Source organism: Anas platyrhynchos, chromosome 5 (assembly GCF_047663525.1).
Source record: "Anas platyrhynchos isolate ZD024472 breed Pekin duck chromosome 5, IASCAAS_PekinDuck_T2T, whole genome shotgun sequence".
Taxonomy (NCBI): domain Eukaryota; kingdom Metazoa; phylum Chordata; class Aves; order Anseriformes; family Anatidae; genus Anas; species Anas platyrhynchos.
The window spans coordinates 52,967,817-52,988,345 of record NC_092591.1 but is presented as its reverse complement, the minus strand read 5'-3'; the positions used below and the strand labels follow the sequence as shown (position 1 = coordinate 52,988,345).

The window sequence follows — 20,529 nt, the reverse complement described above, 5'->3', positions numbered from 1 at the left end:
CATCCTCTCCAGAGGAAGCAGCATATGTGCCAGTGTGTCTTGTTTGATAGGATTTTCTGCTGCCTTTTTGAATAGAAGTGTTGCTCCGCACTGATGCCGGAGAAAGCAGCTCCAAACAGCACAGACCCTGTGCTCTGAGGGGAAGATGGTGGGGTGTGGGACGGTGCTTAATTCTTGCAGCTGTTCATTCCCCAACCTCTGAAGAGTGGTAAAGTTTTGCCTGACATACACACAGGCTTTGCTCCGACTGTGTAGTGCTATCATGCAGTGAAATCCTAACTGGGGTTCTCAGACCAGCACCTTTTGGCAATCACTATCTATCCCTTCAGACAGAAAAAAAAAATAACCTTTTGAGCAAATTAGCAGGCTAGACATCAGGGTAGCTAGAGAGCAGATTAAACATTTGGATGCACTTTCTGTGAGTTAGCTAGCAAGGCCCAGCCCCTTCTGCTGACGTCTTTCCTCTCTATCACACATCAGACTTTTCCCAGTGGAGCTGGAGAACAGGCTTCAATGAAAACTGCCTGTTTGCAGCTATATGGAGATTGCAGGCACCACAATCACTATTTCCTCCACCTGACCTGGAGCAGAAACTCCATCATCAGGATAGAAAGGTAGCCTTGTTGCCTAGCAAAGGTGGGATGATTTATCTCTGTCTCTAGATTGGTCCCTTTTCTTTGCTGCACAAGAGAATTGTTTTCAGACTTCCAAGGAGAATGAAGCCAGGCTAGAAATCACAGTGGATGTGTGAGAGCTGCTCTCCCAGGGAAGAGAAGGAGTCACAGGTTTTCTGTGCTTTTTGTTTCTGTGCAGCTCAGGACAATGGTTTTATCTGCCCCAATTATAGCCCTTGGGGCTACCTTAGGGACTGCAACTAGCATCCTTGCACTCTGCGGTCTCACCTGCTTCTGCAAATGCAAGCAACCTGGGAAAGGACTCTCAGAAAAGGACCAAGATGAGGACACGGAAAATACTAAGCCCAGTGTGCTTCAGCCAGCCCAACAAGTAAGACACGATCTCTTCTTTACTCTGTGATTTTTCTTTAAATGCAGAGGGTGGGAATGCAACTTCTCTCTTAGGCTACTCAGCGTGTGATTTATTCTGCTTATTTATCTGCTTACCCGGTTCAGGATGTAACAGCAGGTTAATGGGAGGACTGAGGGGAGCACAGAGACAGGGGCTGGGTGACCCGCAGAATTACCAGAGCAGGAGACAGCTGCCACACTGCCAAAGAGAAAGCTGCTAATGGCAAAAATAGGGGAGGAGGACTGGAAATGCTGCTCAGCTGTCAAGCGAGATCACAAGGGAAATCATTTCCTGAGGAGAGAAGGCTGGACTTTACCAGGTGGCACGCAGCATTGTAAAGAGGAGATGACTCCTGCTGGGATCTCCTGTAACAGCTATTTCTCTGACTCTATTCACATTACCCTATGGTTCCTGCAGGATAGTTCCCTGTCAACAGCTGGTTTCTTCTGAAAATCGTCCCTTCTCCTCCCTCTGCCCCTCTAACTGGGGGAATTAATTGTGTGTGAAGTTAAAATCAGGCATTGAAATGATAATAAAAACACTAGTGAGAATCTGGAGTGTGAGGACCGAATGATCTCATCACGCTGAATTGCTTTGTTACTTACAGTAAGAGCAATGTGATGGACCAGTAATGTCAGGCATCCCCATGTGTCTTTCTGTCTTGTTATAATCCAAAAAATCCCCTGATTTATTTCTGAGCCTACTGAAAGAGAGAGCAATGGGAATCACAGGACACTTTTGGTATGCTTATTATTGGAAGCTGTCCTTCAAATGGAAATTTTGGACTGATTTTTCCGGTTGACTAAGGTCTTCAGCAGGAGCTATAGCACTGGGCAGTCTCTGAAAGTATTACCTGTTGGCTGTTGCTTTCGGTGTTTTTATGTGCCTAAATCCTTTTCAGTTTTATCTAGCCATTCAACCAAATGTTATGCCAGAGCAGCCAAGTCCAAAGGCCAATGATCCATTGTATAAAAGTCTTTGTTTGCCTTTTAATTATCTGAGGTGCCTATTATTTTTGTATTATTAAGGAGTGTAGCGGGAGTCCTAATTGAACTTCTCTGTAATGCTTATAATTACATTTTCAGTCTCTCTCTTGATACTGCTCTTAGGCTCTCAGCAAAGAGCCCTGGCATCCTCATGCTCCTGTTGCAGTTTGTTCTGAGGAACGAAGACCAAGTCTACTAATTGTATTTGTAAAAGCTGGCGCAGAATAGCAGTACATTAGCTTCTATTTACTGGGCATGGGAGTAGGCTCCACTGGCCATGGCTGAACATCTGCACTGAGTTTAGGACTTCTCCAGAAATTGCTGCTAATTCTGAGCATTCATCCACAAGCATGGCCAATACTGGTTTGCATTTTCCTAGGAAAATTTAACCTGCTATCTTCTTTGTCTTCTTCAATAGTTTTTGTCTATCTTCTTTAATAGTTTTGTCATGTCCTTTCTAGTCTCCTTTCTTGTTTAACCCATACAAGAGATTTGCCAACTCCTGTATAAAGTAGGATGTACAATAATGTTGAGATTTTCCATGTTTACTGTTAAAATGAATGAGAAATGTGTAACTTTGACAGTCACATCACTTTGCATAGTATTTTTTTCTAGCTGTTAGTGTCTGGGACAAAACTACCTACAGATAACTTCTCCATCTTTTTTTCCTACAAGATATTTTTGAAAGAGCTTGAAAAACTCTTAAATCTTTACCCTAATTCAATCATTGGAATGGACGTTTTCTTTTACACAGCTTTTTGGGAAATATTTTAGTAAAGTATTAATCCAGTCTGGAGCTTGTCCTTCAGGCTGTCATCTCTCTTGCATGACTGAAATAACTACTAAGTCACCGTGAAGTCCAGTTAAGCCCTCGTGTCCAATTAAACCTGCAGTACCCAGCACATCACAGGTTATGGTCCTCACAATATTTTTACACTCGTCAAGTTTTGCCTTAACTTAATCCAGTGTTTAACCAATACAGAATCAAATTATTCAACATACCCTCAGTGCATCACTCTTTCTTGAATGATTGTATGCTTTCAGTATTGTAGACTTTCTAATTCGAAGCATGACTCCTAATGTTACTGTTTTGTTGTTTTGTCTTCTTTTTTTTTTTTTAAAGAAATTTGGTCAAATTATAGCAGCCGAATGAACATTCTGTCAGAGAAAGTGCAAAATGTTCTTAGTTTGCATATTCTGTATGTTTAACAAACCTTTCCAATTAAAATAGCTTTGTTGCCAGGAACATGCATTCATTCTCCTGTCACAGATTCAGAATTAGTCTATACTCCTTGAAGGAATGAATCTCAAATTGAGTTCTGAGCCTGTGTCTCAGTTTTATCATCTCTGTCTATGTTTATAAATTGTCCTGTCAGGACTTTTTTCCAACTGCATTAGTACACTGTATGTCCTAGTCGGTGTTTGGCATACTTAATTATTGAAGCCTGTCAGGGCCACTGATTCTGATAAACAGAGATGACAAAAGAAAGATGAAGCAAGACTGCGTTTTATCCACTTGCCATGTCTCCCATGACACTGATGCTTGTATTTGCTATAGATAGAGGTTCCCTATGGACATGCCCTGCATATTTGAGAAGGAAGAGTTCAAACACAAAGATACATCTACAGAACAATTAATAAGTGCTGTAAATTTGCAAAGTGTCAGCAATGGGTGCAGATTAAACATGCCTAAAAACATCCAGCAGTGGCAGCAGCCTAGTGCATTGTTTGAGTGATGCTGGGCAGGGACCCAGAAGGGTCAGCTGGAGCCTCCTAGCTAATTTTGTTTTCCTTGCTTTCACACATTTTATGCAGAACCGTATGAGTTTTTCTTTATTTAAGATATCGCTGTTGATTTGCAAAGGGAACTTCCATAGGACACTGCTCTGTAACTAGATTAGCAGACAGCGCTTGGGTACAGAGCTGGCAGCAAAGATAATAAACAGAAGCAGATGCAGTTGGAAGAGCGGATGGGCTAGTCCCACTGTGCTTGCATATGTCTCTCATCTCTAATTCTGCAGAGCAGACAGACTAGAAGAATATTTAGACCCAGTGGAGCTCTCAGTTGCTGTGTGCTGATGGATTTCCTGACTAAATGTCTGGCTTTTAGTAAGTGGAGAAAAGATTATATTAACAATACCTCGCATTTGTATAGTGTTTTTCATCCCAAAGGGTCCCAAAGTGCTTCCTGCACACAGCTACCCAGGCATGCTGATCTGGTGTGATGCTCAGTGGCTAGCAGGACAGCACGCTTATACAGAGGGTTTGGGAGAGAAAGAACAGCAGGCACTGGCTGCCAATGGCATGTACTTTGTGCATGTTAGGAGTCCCTGCAGAATAAAAATGACCTATTTTTTTTTTTCAAGCTATTTTCTAGCTTTTCCTAACTTTTTTTTTTTTTGGTTGGTCTGTTTTAATTTTGAATAGAAAACAGCATGTGAAATTCGGATAAGTAACTTCAAACTTCCTATGTATTTTAGTACTGATGAGGCTCACATCTCTAAAAGAAGGATCTCACTACATTTCTATTATAGACCAGCACTGTATGACTTACATAATAACTAAACTCAGCCGAATGCTAGGTGGGGATCTGCACGCAATGACGTGTTTCTTTTTCAACACCTATTTCAGAGTCCTTGAAATTAGACAAGAGAAAATGCTGTTATGTAGTAGACTTCCTAAACACCAGCGTACCAGCTGTCTTGAGAAGATGGCGTCTCTGACCTAATTAGCTCTTTACCACTGTCAAGTCCATATAACTGTAGTGCCAAGCAGAGTATGACGAAAAAAAAGGTATGACGAAAGGGCTACAGGCCAAGACTGCTCTCTTTCTTCAGCTGTTTCTTAAGGAATAGGTATGCTCCCTCAGGACATCTGAACTGGGACCACGAAGTCCCAACACAGACAAGTGCCTCAGGGCATCATCTACATTCATTATTAACAGGAAACAATGAGACTAATGAAAAACTTTAATTACAATTACGAATGCCTTTTGGCTCTCCCTCACTCTAAACTTAGTGCAGAATAGGTTGGCAGGCAGTGGGGTTGGAGTGAATCCCTCTGCACAGTAATCAACCAAAATGGCAGTTTTACTTCTCCTTTTTGTCTTTCATGCTTTGGAAACATTACTAAACTCTGATGAGAGGGTCAGCCATTTGCTAGTCAGCTTTTGTTCTATTGATGAATTCAAATATAAATGAATCAGAAATGATTTCAGTTGTGAGCAGAGGGGATTCTTTCCTGGGACATAATGAAAACATGACTGTTACATTCCACTAAAACATTTTTCATTGTTTGAGGAGAACATAATTCTTTGTGCCAACCTTTTCCAGTCTGCCTGGGCATTGCACCATCTTTCAAGCTCTTTCATTGATACCATGGTCAGCAATCAGCAGGGAAATAAAATGTTAAAAAGAAACTCAGACAAATCAAAATGTCGATTCCTGTATAATAAAGGAGAGCTGTGTGTCTGAGGGTCAGGTGGGGCTCTGGTCCTTAGAAACAACAGATGTTTCTTGCTGCAACCAAACATCTGTGGAGGAGTGACTCTGAAAGGATGTACATCAAGTAGAAGGGTAGCAGATTTGGCAAGAAAATCTGGGCAGCAGCTTCTCTAACCAAAGAAATAATGACAGAAAGAATGTCCAAGGGCATTGTATTTTCTCCCTTTGTCTCAGCTCATTTAACACTGAAAGAATCAGAAGAATTAGTGCAAAGAAATAAACAATGTTTTGATTTTCAGTTCAATGTTAAGAAAACGGCAGAGCCAGTCCAGCCTCGACCACTCCTGAAGTTTCCCAACATTTATGGCCCCAAACCAATGGTAACTTCACCTGAAATTGTTAACTACACACAATATTCCTTGAAGACAACAGAAGAACCAGCTACTGGAAAACATACTGTTCTGGATGAGAACAGGATGAAGATACAAGTCAATGAAGAGCTTTTTGTTCTCCCTCAAAACGGTAAGAACATTTGGTCTTCAGACTACAGATTGCTTTTCTGGGTGTAGATCTGTAATACTTTCGAGAATAATGTGATTGTAATTAGAGAAATAAACATGGAAATGAAGAGATAGGGTGCTTTTCACTCTCTTATCATGAACATTGTGAGTTCTATTTTAGATATATGTGTTTAATAGAAAGTAATCATGAAGCACATCAGGACATTCAGACATAATTGACATAATTGAAACTTTTTTTTTCTCTAAATGTGCAAGAATTGCACTCTTGTGTTGAAGAATCTGTCTTAATGGAAGCAGACATTTTGTAGAAAAACATCTATTTAGTGTGAAGTTTTAGTGAGAGCAGTTGCCACAGTATGGGTGTAATACCTGGCCAAAATTAGGCAGAATTGCTCCTCCAGAAGAAATGCTAGCTGCCCAGCAACTGTCCCTCTCAGGGACATCGGCAGCATTGGTTCAAACCTGTACTTTAGTTTCCTTGCTCCTTTACTTTCACCAGTTCTGTGAGATGGTCTTGGTTTGTTGTAATGTGAAGTGAAACCAAGGGCTGACACTTAAGACATTTTTACCAAACAGAATTCTTGTTTTCCAGCCAGCCCGAATGGTAGCATGCCAAAGCCTGGAACATAAGATTCCTGGAGCATACAAGAAAATGCAACGTTAATTGTATACATCTGGCAGCTAGTCTGGGTTGCTTCCATACTGATTTTTACCTTCACAGCTGTCTTTTTAACAGCATAATTGACTCTTATGGTTACCGTGTTACCACATTAATAAAACCTTACTGAAGATTTGCCAGAGGCACAATGCCATCTGTCATGATTTATTTTAGAGCATTTATTTTTTAAAATTGCTTGAGATTATATTTTTGTCCTTCAGGGAAAAGGGTTGCCACATGCATCCCTCCACCCTGAGACTTATGAGTATGCAAAAGCGAGGAGTACCATGGGAAGCAGCTGCATTAGAGGAAAAGACTGTCTGAGCCACATCCTTCAGTGTCAGGAAGAATATTACAGGGTGGAGAGCCTGAAGGATGATTGCTGCATGTAGAATAAAGCTTTACATAAGTGTGTTGGTTTAAGAGCCTCTCTGCGCTGGTAACAGCACAAGTTTGCTTCCTTCTGTGCCTGATTTCATAGCTCAAGTACTGATGAAATTAAGCCAGATTTGTTGCAGTCTTCTTGGTGCCACGTTGAACAGATACAGACCATGGCTGAGACTTTTAAGAGGAAATGTGCTGGTACCATTATTGTTGTCTGTGTGAGTCAGGACTGACCTCGCAGACAATAGATTTTGATACCAAAAAGCTGTGGCTCCCCTTTTGGTCTTGCCATTTGCTTTATTTCAATATGAAGTACATAGCCAGCTTCAAAATCAGATGTGGAGAAACTGCCTCAAAGCTTCCCAAGCTCATAATCTTCAGCTTGGTTAAGTGCTATCTGAATAAGTGTCATATTGGCCTTCTGCATGACAAAGACTGTAGAGTTAAATTAGAAAAAATAAATTATAGAGGTCTGAATTAATGCAGAAAAGAACACAAGATGCAATTCACCAATGTGTATAACAAACAAACAAACAACAAACCAAACCAAAACAATAAAAACAGTAGTGTAGTTAAAAACAAACAAACAAAAAACTATATAAAACAAGAGTGTAGTTTAAGCACCTTGACTTAGGCACAAGGTAAAAGAGTGAACATGCGAAGCAACTTAGAGCACGCAATGGTGAAGAGAGCAGAAAGCTTGTCCAGGTGCTGTAGAAGACCTGAAAGTGTAAGAAGAGAGAGCAAGAAGGAGATTCGGTGAGGGAAGAAGGAATATAAGTGATATTCCTGCATACAAAGTGCAGGCATAGTAAGACATTTAGAAGAGTTGAGTCGAGACATGGTGGGTTTGTTCTCCTTGGAAGGCAAAGACTTGCTTGCTAATGGGGTTACTTCAGTTTCAGGTGTGGTAAAAGATGTGTGTGTCACGGAGCACTTGAACCCCGAGAGGGCAGCCAGCTGTAACCAGGTCCCTGAACTGCGCTACTCCCTCACGTACGACCAACAAAAAGCTGAGCTGTGTGTGGCCCTTCTGGAAGGTAAGGGGCTGAGATCTGCTACTAGTGATTTCCTATCTGGAAGGTACAAGATACCTGATTTTATAGAGAGTTCCCCTCCCACATTAAAATCAACATATTTCCCCAGAACTGTTGGATGTTTCACTGGCAGCTGCACTTGCAGAACAGAAATACCTCGAGATGTCAGTGCAGGGCACAGCTTGGGAATAATCAGTTGCACAGCTCAGAAGCAGAAGCCAGGAACCAGGATGGACTTCTCTAGTCCCAGCCCTGGTAGAAAGCCACCTCTTATTTAATTTTTACTGTGGGGATAAGGGAGGGGATCTGCTATCTCCTTCCTCTCTGTGACTTTTGATCTTCAACATAACCCACTCCCTACTGCCTCTTGCTCAGGCCAAGTCAGAAGGTGAGCTGTAGACACCAGACTTACCATGTAGGCCCCTGAGGCAGGTCCCTCTGTCTGGGCGGCTGGGCTCTGCGACACTCTCTGAAGTGGAGACTGACAACCGTAACAGCTTCCCTGCTCAGGGCTGGAGCATCATCGGTTCCTCTGGGAAAGTAAAATAAGCTGACTGAATAATTCATGCACAGTGCAGATCTCTGTGGAAGCCTAATCAAATCACACCCTCTGAAGCGAGAATCGAATGGGTGCTAAGCGGTGGCTGCTGCTGTGGAGTGACTGGAGCAGCAATCCCACAGCCTCTGCTGCCCTGAAGGGTGGATGCCCTGGGCTGCTGGCATGGCTCTCCTGAAAGCCTGCTCCTCCCTGGGTGCCCCAGTGCTACCCAAGCTGTGTCTGCTATGCTCCCCAGCTCCTCTCCCCCAGAAATCAGGGGACTCCAGTTTTCCGTGGGGACTGGCAGCTCGGGAACAGCTCTCCTCAGACTGACTGCAGCAGGGACTTCAGTTTAGCCCACGGAGTCCTGCTGTTCCGTGACCCCTCTGGGGAAGGAGTGCTCCTCTTGCTGCACAGAAGGCAGTGTAATTCTCTTGATGCAGAAGAGGAGCATAAGATGCCATTCTCAGTCTAGACTTTTCGACATAAAAGGGATATAAAATTAAGGATCAATGCCTCTGGACACAGATCTTTTGGGCTGTAGGGTGGCTTCTGAAAGAGTTATTTGCCAGAGGTTGGACAAGCAGAATGTAATAACCCTTAGGCATATCCCACCCTGGCCTGCAGGTGTGGATGTGTGCCAGGAGAGAGCTCTCTCCCATCTCTGACACCTATGAGTGACAATCCTGCTTTTAAAACTTTTTAAGAAGCTTTCTTGGTGTGCCAAGGTAAAGGTAAATGGGAGCTCCCTGTCTCTGTGCCATGCTGTGTCTCATCTCATTGCTGCTCTGCATCTTCAACAGAGCATGTTTCTTTGAACTCAGCTGATGGTCTCCCAAACACCAACAGCATCCTTCTGCAGCAACAGAAGGACAAAGACATTGTACACCATGAGGAAAACACCACAGCATGGACTCATGGCTTAGTGTGCCCTGTGCAAGCAGGAACTGGAGTCAGTGTCTATGTGGCTGTTTTATTTTATGTCCCTTATAAAATAATCAATTTAGCCACCAATATTTATGGGCTGTCTTTTATGAGAGGTCCTTAAAGTCAATCCTTCCTTTCCAGCTATGCATGGCAGAATGAGTGGTGACCAGGATGCCGGCTGCCATTGCTACATACTGGGCACGCTGGTGAGCAAGTCTGGCATTGCTGAAGCCCAGACAGAGCTGAAGAAGAAGGTACTTCACACTCTCTGGGAGGAGGTCCTGCGGTTCCCATTACCCAAGGAGGAGAAGCCTGAGGGGACACTGACTCTCACCCTGAGAAACTGCGACAAGTTCTCCAGACACAGCATTGTGGGGGAACTCAAACTGAGCCTTGCTGACAGAGAGGACTCCTTTGGGATGGCCCAGTGGGAAAGGCTAAAGATGCCAGAGAAGGTATGGACTAAGTCTGTGTTAGTAGACCAGAAACTCTAGTGGTTTTTTTTGGAGAAGAGATGCCCTCTTCCAAAACAGCTGCATGTCCTTGGGTGGGTGGCTCTGTTCCGTTGGGCCCAGGTTTGGCCAGGTGATGTGTGACTGCAGAGGTCACTTAGCACTGCTCTGTGTTGACCTCACCATTTCAGAAAGCAGTCAAAAGCCCATCAACCCAGTCCCTGCATCTACAACTCCCAGCACGTGTGCCAAAGCTCCCTTTCCCCCTCCCTCAATTACATGGCAATCTGACACTGATATCTGCAATTCAAAGTCTGTGTTTAGAAGTTACAGAAGTTACGTGAGTTTCTGTGTGTTAATGTGAGTTTCTGTGTGTTAACGATGCAGGGACTGTGGTAGCAAAAGTTCAGCGACCAGACTGAGCCTACAGAGCAGGAAGGAGGGACTCTGCTGTGCTGGGTGGGGTAGGGTACATGGCAGCAACTGAGTGAGCCCTCAGCTGTACAACTGAAACACATTGATGGGACCAAAATGCTGAACTGAAGACAAGGAGCAGTTGTTCCTCAGTACAACCAGCCCAGCAGCGCTATTTGTTCTGGCTGATGTCAAAATATCACCCATTGCATTGTATTTTTTTAAATTTTATTTTATTTTATTTTTTGGTCGGCATTGTTGTTGTTTTGTTTTTTTTTGTTTTTAATGACAAAACTTGTCTTTCTTTTGTTATCCACATCTTCCCAGTCGCACGGACATGGAAAATAAGGGAAAGGATTCCAACAGTATTTGAAGTATGTGCAGGGAGTGCCTCATTTGTATTAACATTTTACAAGCAAATTTCCTCAGGAACCTTTTCCCTGCAGTGAACTAGATTATTCTAACAGCAGCAATATGCTTAACAACATAGCAGCAGGACACTGCTATTGTTGCTTATAGTACATGGCTACAAACAGATACCTACTGTACTCTGGTATGGCACAAGGTGAGCGATGCAAAATAATGTTAGCGTTGTTGCTAACCCTGCTATAATAAAAATATTGCTGGTCACCATTGGGGATGAGAACTCTCAGTCACAGAGTAGACTGTTTCTGATTTCCAATATTGCTAATTTATCTGATCACTACTTGAATGCTAATAGGGCTGCCTATTTTGGAAAAACAACAAAACAAACAACAAAAAAAAAAACTCTGGCAGAGAAAGGGGCAGAAGAAATAAATGGGTGGTCTGAATCAGTTTCATAAAGCACAAGGCTAAGTAGGTACCTATTAGCAGTAAGTTGAACTGAGATCCCAGATTGTTGCTTCAAGAAATAGGTCCAAAAAAAACCAAAACAAACCTATTCCAATATAAACCATTAGAATTTTAATCCCCAGACCCCTAATCTACTGTAGTATCTGCTTTGTAAACAATACTCAAGAAGTGGCCAGTCCATGGCAATGGTCAGTTTTCACTCATACACCTGATAAAGTCCTGACATACTGGGTACTCGGGGTACACACAGAAACAGGACAACACTCATTACTTCTCCAGGCTGACAGCACAAGGTTAACACTAACTGTACTGCTGAACAGTGCCCCAGTTTGAGCTGAGGATGTGCAGTGAAAGCTGAATTTGCGTCATCTGGGACCTGAGAGAGCCAACCATTGCACAGATAGCTTATATACAGATCCTGAATCATTCATTGAGAACCAGAGCGGGAGGGAGTGAGGAAGAGCTGATCAAAAAAGAGCAGCTATTTTTGACAGCATCCATCCAGGAACAAAGTTACCGGGCTTTGTTTAAAGTCTGACATTTCCTTGAAAAGCTGTGTGCTGCAGAATTTTTATTCCTAGCCTCCCGGTAATTCTCCCACACAAGGAAAAGCTCAGAGGGAAGCTTACAGCTAACCAGGTAGTGCAATTAGTATTCAGGAATTCATGGAGTGCTGTGAGCAATGCAAAACATAGATACTGCAGACTGATATCCTTATCTTGTCTTCCTTCCCTCCCACTGCTTTGCTAATGACAGTGATGATAGCGGCTGCTTGCATAGCACCTTCCCTTTTGTGATTTCATGGTGCCTTGCACACGTAATTCACTGATGACCCCCTGATGCCTGTTATCCTCAGAGCGCAGAAAGGAAGACTGAAGCTCTGGCAGTTGTGTGACTTCGCTAGGCTGTAGCACAAAATGTTGGTTATGAATTTACAAGGAAAAAACAAAAACAAACACAAAAGAAAGAGGGAGAAGGAAAGGTACCCGTGGCTGAGTCTCTTCATGCAAAAATCCAGCAGAAACCAACCATTACAGGTTTTGGTTTCATGTGGATACAGGCTGGTCAAGAACTTGAACAGAACATTAGAGGCTAAAAAGCCATAAGCACATGTGATATGTGTGTGCAATGAGTGTGTACAATATGTGTGTGTGCATGTGTGCATTCACAGCCCCCTGCCACCCTCTCTCTACCCCTCAACCTTTACTATATCTAACTGTGCTTGGAGCTACAAGAACCTTATTATATCCAAGAGCTATAGAGTGAGACTTGGTGAGATACAGGGTGGATACATAAGCAAAAAAAGCAGTTTATAACTTGCCTGAAACTGTGTTTTTGTATTGAGGTGGTATTCGGATTGGTCCCTCCATGTGCAAACACCTATTCTGTTGTCGTGGACACAGAGCCACTTAAATCTGCCTCTGCTTTTGTGTTTCTTTTTTTTAGATTCACTTGCATTTAGGACAGGATTTCAGTAAGTGAAACACATACAAGCCTTTCCTTGCTACCTGAGTGTATAAAGGAAGATTTACTTGTGCTGATTTGGGATTGAATTTCAGGCTTCCCAGCTAATGGCCTCCCCCCTGATTTGTGCAGGACAAATAAATCATTCAAAGCAGACACTGAGGACAGCCACGCTTTCTGGAGAGTCAATCACCTCACAGGGAGCGTACAGGGGGCCTGTCCTTGCCTGTTGCAAGAAACCCGGTGAAAACTTAATTTGAAATATTTATGGCTTACTTAAAGCGGCAAGTGGAGAGCACAGAAATGGCCTGGAGAAGGCCTGTCTGCCCTAAAGCTTGTAGATCACGCTAAGGAGTCCAAAGGGAGTCTACTGAGTTGACATTGCCTTTCTGTGACTCTTCTGGGTCGTTAACCACACACTAAAACAGATTTCTGTCACAAGCTCGCACTCACCAGAGAGCAGCCATTCCCTTTCGCCCCTCGCCACAGGCCCGCAGCCTCTGCCGGCGCGATCGTTTCCCTCCTGCTCTGCCTACGGCGATACTTGTGCAGAGCGAGTGAAGGGAAGAAAGGTCAGGAGGCTAAGAGGCCAATTGCTGACAGGAGGAAAGGAATAAAAGGACAGAACAAGCAAGCAAACAAACAAAAACCCACCTCCAGCAAAAAAAACAGCACCACACAAACAAAAAACAAAACAACAAAACAAAATCAAACAAACAAAAAACCAACCAACCAAACCAAACCAAAACAAAACAACAACAAAAAACAACAAAGCATGGCCTCCTGAAGTGAATGCTTGATTGTTCAGAGCATTTGACCCAGAGGAAATCCTACCTGGGCAGCAGGGCTGTTCACAGGCTGAGGGAGGACAGGCCAGGAAGGAAAGGTAAAACTGACAGAGGGCTTTAGGCCTTTTTTTTTTTTTTTTTTTTTTTAATAGCAGATAAGGGTTAAAGAAGATTCAACACTGGCTCCAGAGTATGTTTGTGTGGCACAACCCCCAAGATATTGCTTGGCAGTTAGTTTCTGGAACCTGCCTCCATGTCTGGTCAGAGCCCCCTCACACAAATGACAAGTGAATGATGAAAAGCAGTAATGGAAGTAGGGGATATAAATAAAGGACAGCTAGATAATTTCTCTTAAAACAAGTATCCACCTATATACACAACAGTTCAGTCCCAAATTCTTTTCTTCTTACTAAATATGACACAAAAAGTAGCTGTTGGGAAGCAGTTGCAGCAGCAGAAGGAGGTAATCCATGTGAGCTGGGCCTTGTGAGTGAAGGATCCCTCTCAGACATGTTTTCTGGTTTATTCTCATCCCGTTTAACTGCAAAAGACTCCTGTAGAGATAGAGAGACAACTTGGTCAGTCTATGACCTTACACTCATCCCCTTTTAGTAGTAGGTTTTCTTAATGTTATGGCCCAGATTGTATCAAAAATTAACCCTTCCTATATCTCCATTTCCAGGAGCCATCTACAGGCCATGGAGAGGTTCTGCTGTCTATCAGCTACCTGCCAGCAGCTAACCGCCTGCTTGTGGTGATTATTAAGGCTAAAAATCTCCATTCCAAGCAGCTGAAAGATCTACTTGGAAATGGTGAGTGAAATAGTGAGTGGAACAGCACTAAACAGAGATTATTTTTTTTTTTTCTGCTGTGCCTAGAAAGAAAGTGGGGAGGATGGCTTAGAAAGCTGAAGAGACTTAGTGGTTTTTAGAAGTGAAAACGAAAACCCCCAAGACCATTTTCTCTCACTCAGTCTGATGTCATCAGTTAAATTTCCCTTGTATTCATTCTATTGCATGATCTCTCTCTGCTTCTTCTATAGATGTTTCTGTCAAGGTGACACTGAGGCATCAGTCCTTGAAGCTGAAGAAGAAGCAGACCAAACGTGCCAAACACAAGATCAACCCTGTCTGGAACGAGATGATCATGTTTGAGGTGCCTCATGAGCTGCTGCGTGCCTCCAGTGTGGAGCTGGAAATGTTGAGCCAGGATGCTGCTGGGCAGAGCCATGTGCTCGGCAAGTGCAGCCTGGGCTTGCACGTCACAGGAACGGAGAGGAACCACTGGGAAGAAATGCTGAGAAATCCCAGGAGACAAATTGCCATGTGGCACCAGCTCCACATGTAGGTACACCATGATTACTGCCAACCAGATTTCCACCCAGCCTCTGAGCATGGAGGAATAAGCTGCATTTCACCTTCCACCTTACCATCCACAAAGTGGCCTGGCACAGCATTTTTCTTAGGCCACCCTCTCTGATTTCCTGCCAAAAGAATGCCTCATGATAGCCCAGGGAAATGTCTGGAAATCTAATTAGAGGACAATCTCTCACCCAATCAAGTGGTCTTCTGAAACAGGGGCTTGGCTGTCTACATGGTTTGAATTACTTTTATTAGCCTGCCCATTGTCATTTCTGTGAAGTCCCTGTTTCTGTAGAGGAGCAGAGGGAAGCAGAGGAATCATGGAAATTTAAGCTGCTTCTTGGCACCTGGCACTGTCACCCAAGTTAATGGTGAGGGCCTGCTCCATTATTACAAACATGCAGCAGCCATTTTGCCAGCCACAGTTTTTCATAATGCTATATAAGATCATAAGAAATGAAGATCACGACATTAATGTTGACTTCTGACCCAAAGTAATAGTATGAAGGAAAGAGAGAAGACATGTGGAAGCATAGACCAATTTACTGTAGATGGATATCTAGAAATAGAGAAAACAGAGGAAGAAGAGAGACAGGCAATACTATCATCCTGTGTAACCTTTGAAGCAAACACTGCCAAATAAGAAGTCAAATACTTTCCTTCACTTTTGTTTCCTAAAGTGTTTGATATCTTAGATTTAAGATTCATAAAAATTGTTGAAAGCATGAATGTTTCATGATCCTATGACAGAATACCCATATTTTCTATCTTTCTATAATGTCACCCAGGAAGACCCTAAACATGGACAAACAGTTATTGTGGATGTTACCTCCAAAATCTTGGACCAAATCCTTCTGCTTTCTGACATTTATTTTTTTTGTTTGGGAATTTCTGATCTGGAAAAGTCTCAAATACACTAATTATATTCCAGGCAGCATCTAAGACTAGACAAAATAAGTGGGATCATTTCATACCTTAGCAGATGATTGATGGTTTTGGTTTGACAGTTAACTATGACACTCAAATCCTCATACCAGCATTACTTGAAGACAACCCTTAAGAACTGACATCTATTTCATCACTTCCAGACAGAAGGAATTCACTGACCAGACAGACTCTCTAGGGCTGGTTTTTTTTTTTTTTTTTTTTTTTTTTTTTTGGTGTGTGTACACTTTCAAGATTTGACATGGCTTAAATGTTACTGTTTACTGTCCTTTTATTGTCTAGATGGACTGAAAAGCTGGAATTGGCAGCAATGATGTTATGACCTCAAATACACACTGTTTGTTCTACCACTTTATTTCAAGTAGCAGACACAGCTTTGAGGGTCATGCATGGGGACAAAACATCTAAAAATCTGAGAACAGAATCATATGGTTTGTAACACTGAAAAACTCTGAGAACATTTTTTTCCCTGGGGTCAGCTATTAGAGGGTCCCTCTATTTCAAATAGAAATAAATTTATTTCAATAAATTAATTTATTTCAAATAGAAATAAATAGAGAAAGTGAAAACAACCAGAATCAGTCTCTGAAAACTGGCTGAAGAGCCAGGCACAGAAGTTTATGAACAGAGGGGTGATGTTCAGCTGGAAGCCACTCACTGTTACTGACTGGGGCTGGTATTTGGACCAACACTGCTTAACATCTTCATTAATGACCTGAACAACAGGATGGAGCGCACCCTCAGCAAGCTTGCTGAGATTGATCCTTGGAGAAGATCAGAGAGAGAGAGGGAAGTACATGTAAGTAAGGAAGGAAGGAAGGAAGAAAAAAAGGAAGGAAGGAAGGAAGCAAAAAATCCTTTTTTACTGTGAAGATGATCGAACACTGGAACAAGTTTCCAAAAGAGGTTGTTGATCCTTGGAGACACTCAAACCTGACTGGGCATGGTGCTGGACAACCTTCTGTAGTTTACCCTGGCTTGAGCAGGGATGGGGTTGGACAAGATGAGATCTTCAGAGGTCCTTTCCAACCTCAGTGATGTTGTAACTCTGTGAACAAATCAACAAGGTCAATGTACACTGGAAAACGTTATCCATACACTGCTATTCCCATTATAGGTGGTGTAGCCAGAAGTTACAGGAGCACTTTGAAGGAAGTGGTAAAAACAGCTTTGACCAAGCAAACACACAGAAAAGCAAAATATGTCAATGACTCATAACTAATAATTTCATCTCTGATATTGCTCTACTGGCTAGGAAGGATTTAAACAAAAACAGAATTGATTTATTTTTTTTGCTCTGTGGGCTTTTGTTTATTAAGAAAAAGATGTAGGATTCTGTGAATAAACTAGACACAGTAGAGATTTAGTTGATAGGGCATTCTTACTAGTTGCTTCAACACAATCCTAGTTATGTTCATGATTTGTCTGTATGTATTCCTATAGATTTGGAATAATGTTTTCCATTTAAGTGCAAAATTTGTTGTCATGTTGGTCTACTCTACCTGTAGTTTTCTGGCAATGCTGCAGTTTTCTTCTTTCTTTTTAGGATAATGATAAGAAGGATAACTTCATGGTATGATGCTATTTGGCTGGCACTGAAAGCCTGAAGGGCCAAATATTTGTCTTGCTGCCAAGAGATTTCTCTAGTTCTGCCTCCTTATTTTAATGAGCCTTTTATAACGTCTTGGTGACTGATTGTAAACAGCATTATCTGCCTCTGCCCCTGGTGATTTTGGCACACCCTGTAATTAGATAGCAATCCTACAGCATCTAAGAAATAGCCCCCTGAAATCTGATTTTGCTGTGAAAAAGAATAATGTCCTCTTTTACTGCAGAAAAAGATGTATATATAGATGAATACAAAACTTTCTTAGGGCAAAGTGGTGGCATTGGTGTTAAAGACTGGTGTTGTTCCCTCCTTTGCTGCATCAGAATTGAAATGGGGAAGAGCAGTACAAATGTATGCATCTCTCTGGTTCGATCTTTTCTGTTTTTCTGGCATTTTAGCCTGGGAAGAATGTTTTTTGCATTCACCACAGTCTTAACAACCTGCCAGGTGTTGGTTTAATGAGTGCCGTTTGTTCAGGGACTAAAAGGCAGTGCAGTTAAGGGTGCTGGCTCCCATGAGCAGAAGGAATGCTGCGTACGTGTGGTACTGGAGGGGCAGGGACGCCCAGCCCGGGCCCTTTTGAACTCTGTTAATAGGGGCTGTTTGTCATCACATTCCTGCACCTGTCCAGGGCCCTGCCCTTATCCCAGGTAACCCACTGCCTGTATCACATGTTTAGCCATGCTTGTATGTCCCCGAGCCCTGGCACGGTAGGAGCTGGACAGGCCCAGGCAGATGAATTACGCAGTTACTGTTATTATAAATATAAACAAAAAGTATTGGAAATCCTCAGTGTCATCATAATGAGTAGTTTCAGCAATACGAGCAGTAAAAGCATCATTTCAGCATAAAATTGCCAGAGAACTGAGGCAGACAGCTCCATGGTTTTCAGTTCCTGAAGCTGTAAATACAGGAATATCAGCGAGCATGACTGACATGTCTGAAATTAAGGGCTGCTGCTTATAAACTGCATTGTACCAGAAGAAGCTAAAAAAAAAGCAGTTATGACAACTAATGTTCTTAAGCTCTGTGTGTGACCAAGCAGCCAGGTATTTAGATTCCCCAGTGGTGATTCAGAGGCTGCACAGATCATTCTGCCTACTATAACCCACTAACATGAATGTGCAAGTATGGCTGTAAGTGAAGTAAGGAGGAAGGAAAAAAATGCAGTCAATCTGGTTAAAAAGAGCAGTCCTTTTCACAAAGGGGACAGGGACTCTGAGGATGGGGGTTCACTATTCCTCATCCAGTTGCAGAAACCAAACGAGACTACTGCTGTCAGACAGAATGAGAAACGCAGCTCCCGTATTGCATCCAGCATCCCCTGGGAGAAAGCTGGTCTTCTGCTGAGACCTCTGTTCACAGGAGGGAACTGAGAGGCCAGAAGAAGTAACCTGTGGCTGCATTAAGGTGCTATTTGGTCAAAACATAGAAGATAGCCATATGTTGTCTTGCCTTGGCCTGCCCTCAGAGCTAGTACTCTGCATTTTTTTAGCATCTGTCATCAGTACTTTGTGGGAGTAGTGTCCCAAGACACACATTTTTTACTGGAATGGAGGAGGTTGTAATTTGGGCTCTAGAAATACAGCCCAAGGTTTGCCCAAATTTTCCTGATGTGTGTGAATCTGAGATTCTGGACCTGATCTTCATCAAATGGTGTGCAGGAAACTGGATGTTACTTTAATTACTTGCTTCCTGTGATGACCATTGAAAAGGCAAACCGTGTAGTTATTTCCCACATCAGTGCTGCCACCTCTGCAGCATAAAGACACAATAGCTGTAAATTGCATACTATGCGTTACAGCTCAACTGTTCTTCACCACTGGCAAGCACATGATTTATAGACAGCAATATGGTGGGAAATAGTTTAAAAACTGTATCAGTAGCAGGGGTCTGAGTTAAGCACAATGACGTTTAGTTAAATCCGGGAGCCAAGGTAGCTTGGACCACGCTTCTTGCACTCTTTTGGAGCTCAGTTTGAAGTTTGATTGGATTGAAGGGCAAAGCTTTGGCAGCATCTTTTTTGTGTTTCAGAATGTAACTATGTCTCAAAATGAATTTGGTTCGTGTGCTGAAAGATAAGCATGATGAGCAAATATAAATACTTGACACTTTATATTGTTTTATTTTGTGTTGGTAATAGCAAACTCTACAACAATAGCGGTAAAGTGAAATAGTGTTTTGTGGCCTTCCAGCATGAGAAGGCTTTTCTGCTTACTCAGTCCTTCAGTGTTTGAATGTGTTTATTGTACAGAGCAGATATTGTTTGTCAAGACTATATTGTACGCACAGTCCAAAGCACAAACAAGAGCATGAGACTCAACCATTGTGTCTAATGTTACAGCACAAAATGTAAATCACCACAAGTAAATAATTCCAAACTGTATTGGCGTTGTGTCTGTTTGTTTGCTGTAGGGTAAGTCCCCTGTGCGTGTGGCTCGCAAGCCAGAGGTACAAACTACTGGGATAAGTCCACAGGAGGTCCTCTGAATGGTACCTCCAAGGGATGGGTATGTGATGAGAAGGGGAGCAGCCAGGAGTGGAGTCCTGTTCTGGCCAAACATTGGAAAGCTGTTGGCTTTTCATCAGGGTGGTAGCTAGGCAAAGCTGTAAAGGCTTTCCTGCAGCTTGGAGGTTAGGGAATAGGATCTGGCAGTCAGCTTTCACCCAGATACAGGCTCCATCTCTGAAACAAAGCTAAGAAGTGAACTTGGATTCAGCCTTCTTGCTGATCTCAGTACTTTCTGGGGGGTGCTGATGATACTCTGCAAACCACGCACCAATAGGAGCAAATACCTGCCTAACTGACCTAATACTATCACCAGAATTAGCTGGTTCCTAACAAGACACGAAGATCAAAAACTACACATAAAAGAAACTGAAGACAGATTTGGGGGGCAGGAGTGGGAGCTATTTACCTCATTGACAGTTTGGGGGCAATCTGTCACCCATCACAGTCAGTGTTAAAGCACAAGGAGAAACAGCAAAGCAGAGTCTGAAGGAGCTCCAGGCTGTTGCTGGCTTCACAGAGAGGGCTGATGCTCGTCTGTCAGCTGCACCTCAGAGCTGATGCTGCTGGAGCATTCGCCGCAGAGGCGGAGGGAAAGGAGCTGCATGTATGCCCCACAGAGCATTGAACAGG

The 20,529-nt window shown here is 42.8% G+C and overlaps 2 protein-coding genes across 3 annotated transcripts in view; one reads left to right on the top strand and one right to left on the bottom strand.

Moving 5' to 3' along the window:
• The window catches only part of LOC101803782 (astacin-like metalloendopeptidase), a 46,801-nt gene extending 32,716 nt beyond the window's left edge, over positions 1-14,085 (bottom strand). Inside the window, exons 1-2 of the mRNA XM_072039061.1 lie at positions 13,138-14,085; positions 8,468-8,587 (exon numbers count right to left, since the gene is read on the bottom strand). Coding sequence (XP_071895162.1) covers positions 8,468-8,470 — 3 coding nt within the window. The 5' untranslated portion in view covers positions 8,471-8,587; positions 13,138-14,085. The remainder of the gene's footprint in view (positions 1-8,467; positions 8,588-13,137) is intronic.
• On the top strand, positions 346-19,773 carry SYT13 (synaptotagmin 13). 2 transcript variants are annotated; one of them, XM_027458882.3, is made up of 6 exons: positions 346-1,005; positions 5,755-5,977; positions 7,918-8,058; positions 9,662-9,975; positions 14,155-14,284; positions 14,515-19,773. In XM_027458882.3, the coding sequence occupies exons 1-6, from the start codon at positions 823-825 to the stop codon at positions 14,817-14,819; spliced, it is 1,296 nt and encodes a 431-aa protein (XP_027314683.3). In that variant the 5' UTR covers positions 346-822; the 3' UTR covers positions 14,820-19,773. The 2 variants fall into 2 exon arrangements, with proteins under 2 accessions (XP_027314683.3, XP_027314684.3); XM_027458883.3 differs by having other exon boundaries at positions 347-1,005; positions 7,924-8,058.
• Positions 19,774-20,529: the final 756 nt, after the last annotated feature.

Excerpts from the sequence above, each read along its gene's own strand:
- SYT13 (XM_027458882.3), top strand. The coding sequence starts at position 823 with ATGGTTTTATCTGCCCCAATTATAGCCCTTGGGGCTACCTTAGGGACT. Across the intron at positions 5,978-7,917 it reads TTTTGTTCTCCCTCAAAACG|TTTCAGGTGTGGTAAAAGAT; the intron begins GTAAGAACATTT and ends GGGTTACTTCAG. Across the intron at positions 9,976-14,154 it reads GGCTAAAGATGCCAGAGAAG|GAGCCATCTACAGGCCATGG; the intron begins GTATGGACTAAG and ends CTCCATTTCCAG.